We start from the raw sequence: 3,473 nt of genomic DNA on the forward strand, positions 1-3,473 counted from the left end.
GAAGATGGAGATTTAGAGAAGGAGGCGCATATGGAAAATGAAAAAAAAAAGTGTGGGATAATGAAAAGTCAGAAAATAAGGATAATATTATATTTTTACTTTTTTTAGACACTAGACAAAAGGTTGTACTACGGTTTAGTGAGTTACAAGTTTTTGGGTATTTATCCAGTCCATCATTCTTTATTTTGTACTGTTCTTGAGTTATTTTTTAAATCAAATGTTGGACAAATACTTTTGTGTTGTAGTATCTTATTTTTTAATGAATCAAACGCAACCTAAGAGTAAAGGGAGAAGAAAGACAGCAGGAAATAAAAAATATTTTGCACATCAAGCATAGGAGAAGCAATGCTAAATGAGTTTTTTTTTTAGTTACAAAAATGCTAAATGAGTTAAGAATTCATATAATTGACTTCCAAATTCCACGCTTTCTAAATGAGCAATATTAAATTATTTAAATGTTTGTGCAATTTCGCAATTTTCTTTATTATTATTATATTATGTTTTTTCAGGTCATAGTTCTTCCTCTACTTATATATTATCCTTATATCTAAATCTTAAATTCCACGAGACCATGGTGAAGTTGTCTTCATAGTTTCTTTTCCTGAACGTGGAAATTAAACCATGTCCATAACACCTTTCACACTGAAGGTTCTTGAGCAGTGCAAAATTACTCTCCCTCCCAATGAAACTACAACTACCTCTTTCCTCCCCCTAACCTTCTTTGACATTCCTTGGCTTTTCTTCTCTCCAAGCCAACCTTTATTTTTCTATGAATTCCCTCATCCAACCTCTCATTTCACAGCTACAATAGTCCCAAAACTAAAGCAATCTCTCTCACACACACTTCAACACTACTACCATTTTGTTGGTACATTTTTTCCCTCTTCTGATCTCACCAAACCCCCTCTCATTTGCATTGATGACATGTCAGTCGCGTTGACAATAGCTGAGTCAAATGGAGACTTTTTTCACTTTTGTAGCAATTACCCTCGTGATCTCAAAGATTTCCACTTACTTGTGCCCAAATTGGCATCAAGCTTTTCACTTGAAGGCAAAGAAGAGTTAATTCTTGTGCTAGCTATTCAAATAACACTATTCCCAAATGTTGGTCTTTGCATTGGCCATGCTTTTCACCATGTTGTTGCTGATGGGAGGACCTTCCACAATTTCTTCAACACATGGGCCTCATATTGCTGCAGCTTTGGATCAGCTTCTTCAGCTTTTCCACTAAAGTCACTGCCATTGTATGATCGAAGTGTGATTATTGATGTAAAAGGCCTTGAAGAGGTTTTCTTGAAAGAATGGAGAAAAAGAAGACTAGTCCACGACATTGCCATTGGTAGAGAACCTAACTTAGAAGATGTCTCAGGTATGGTTAGAGCCACTTTCTTAATGAGTGCCACTGAAATGGAGAAGATTAAGTGCTTCATTATTAATTTTTGCAAAGAAAAGAATCAGACTCAGCCAGTTCATTTATCTCCTTATGTGTTGACTTGTGCATTTGTATGGGTTTGTTTGCTCAAAAACCAACAATGCTTGAATGAGAGAGTGAAGCACGAAGACCCCACATACTTTGGATTCATTGCTGGTGGCATAACTAGATTGGACTATCTAGGGCCAAAGACATATTTAGGTAATTGTGTTGGCTTTGGTAGGGCATCAGTGAAAATAAAAGAGTTACTTGGACAAGATGGGATTGTTGTTGCGGCTAGAGCAATTGGAAGCACCATTAAGAAGCTTGATTCATCACTTTTTGATGGGGCTGAGAAATGGATTTTGGACTGGGAGGTATTTCATGGGTCAGAGCAACATGTGCATGCTAAGTGGTCTCCAAAACTGAAGCTTTATGAATTGGATTTTGGGTGGGGGAGGCCCAAGAAAATAGAAGAGATCTCAATTGGTTATACAAGAGTTGTTTCACTTATTCAGAGCAGAGATGTTGAGTGTGGAATTGAGATAGGCTTGGCTTTACCTAAGAGTAAGATGGACACTTTCTTCATTTTGTTCACTAAAGGACTTAGTGTTCTTCCATGTGATCCTTTGATAAATTTTTCATGAATTTTGTTTTTTGATTTTTTTTTTGTTCTTTATCTCTCACATTATGTTGGTTCTGTTAAATGGTCCTCTAAATTTTGTTTTTGCTCTTTGAACTTTTTATCACAATTATTAGCATGTTTTCTATGTGTTGAATTAACAAAATCAATCTACCAACAAGAACCAAATAAAAATCTTTTTAGGTTATATAGCCTATTTAATCCACCAACTATGAATTCATTGACAATTTAGTCTCTATATTTTCAAAATCACTTCTTTAGTACACAAATGTGCATATATTGAGACAAATTAATCTAACCGTTAGGCATATTGACTATTTGGTCATTTAACACTACTAGAAAATAAGCTTTTAATATCGATTTTTACAAATTTTCAACATCGGTTATGAACTAATGTTGAAACTACCGTGTTGTTAAAAGTATCATTTTTAACATTGATTATGAAAACCAATATTGAAATCCACTATACAACATCGGTTCTTCCCAAACCGATGTGGTATAACAAGAAATAGACAAAAAAATGGAAAAGCAACATCAGTTTTGACCAAAGTCGATGTTGTAATGCACAATACAACCTCGGTTCTTAGATCGATAACACATCTAATAAATATTTGTTAGTGAGCCACTTAGTTATTTAGTCATTCTTGCCAGGGCCTTGTTATTGGTGTAACACCCTTAAATATAGACTTTCAAAATAACTCGTTCATTTCTTTAATGAAAAGATAGTCTCGATTCTCTTCATTATTAACACAAAAGATTAGAAAAGATAGAGGAAATTTTTGCCGAAAATATAAACTTTCTATTTCAATTTCTTAAAACTTATTTTTTTTAAAACATGCATAATAAATCATAGTAATCACTTATCGTTTAAAACTTTAAGTGGGTGAGTAAAATAGAAACATCGGTGACATAAATAAACCATACATGGTCAAATGAGTAATGATAAATAGGTGAACCTCCATGGTCACCAAAAATAGATAAATAAGTTTCATGTGTCATAATGAGTAGCAAAACATAAGCGTCTCAGTGAAACCGGTAAGTGGCATATACAACCCCAAAGTAACAGATAAAATAATCAATGTAAGTAATGACTGAATAGATACAAAAAGTCTAAGCCTAAGTCTACCTATCCCAAAATATATATAAGGGGAAAAAACCTAAGACTTAGAGCAGTCACCTATATCTAAGTTGAAGTCAGTTGTACCCAAAAAGAAGAATAGTCAAAAGGAAAAGAGGTTCCCAAGTAAGACTCATTAGAAGACTCCTATGAAAAGTCCTCCTCCATCAAATCCGGCTTCGTGACGGGGTCCTTCTCATCCATAGATTGATCCTCCTCAATAGATGTATCCTCCTCCAAATCTCATCCTTCATCCTCAGATACAAGATCCACCAAGTCTACCCTGAGTGGTACCTATGACT

General features: G+C 34.5%; 1 protein-coding gene across 1 annotated transcript; it reads left to right on the forward strand.

Moving 5' to 3' along the window:
• The first annotated feature begins 621 nt into the window (after positions 1-621).
• On the forward strand, positions 622-2,324 carry LOC100817166 (anthocyanin 5-aromatic acyltransferase). Its single transcript, XM_003555006.2, has one exon. The coding sequence runs from the start codon at positions 622-624 to the stop codon at positions 2,056-2,058; it is 1,437 nt and encodes a 478-aa protein (XP_003555054.1). The 3' UTR covers positions 2,059-2,324.
• Positions 2,325-3,473: the final 1,149 nt, after the last annotated feature.

The sequence above is a fragment of the Glycine max genome, chromosome 19 (assembly GCF_000004515.6).
Source record: "Glycine max cultivar Williams 82 chromosome 19, Glycine_max_v4.0, whole genome shotgun sequence".
In the NCBI taxonomy this organism is placed as follows: domain Eukaryota; kingdom Viridiplantae; phylum Streptophyta; class Magnoliopsida; order Fabales; family Fabaceae; genus Glycine; species Glycine max.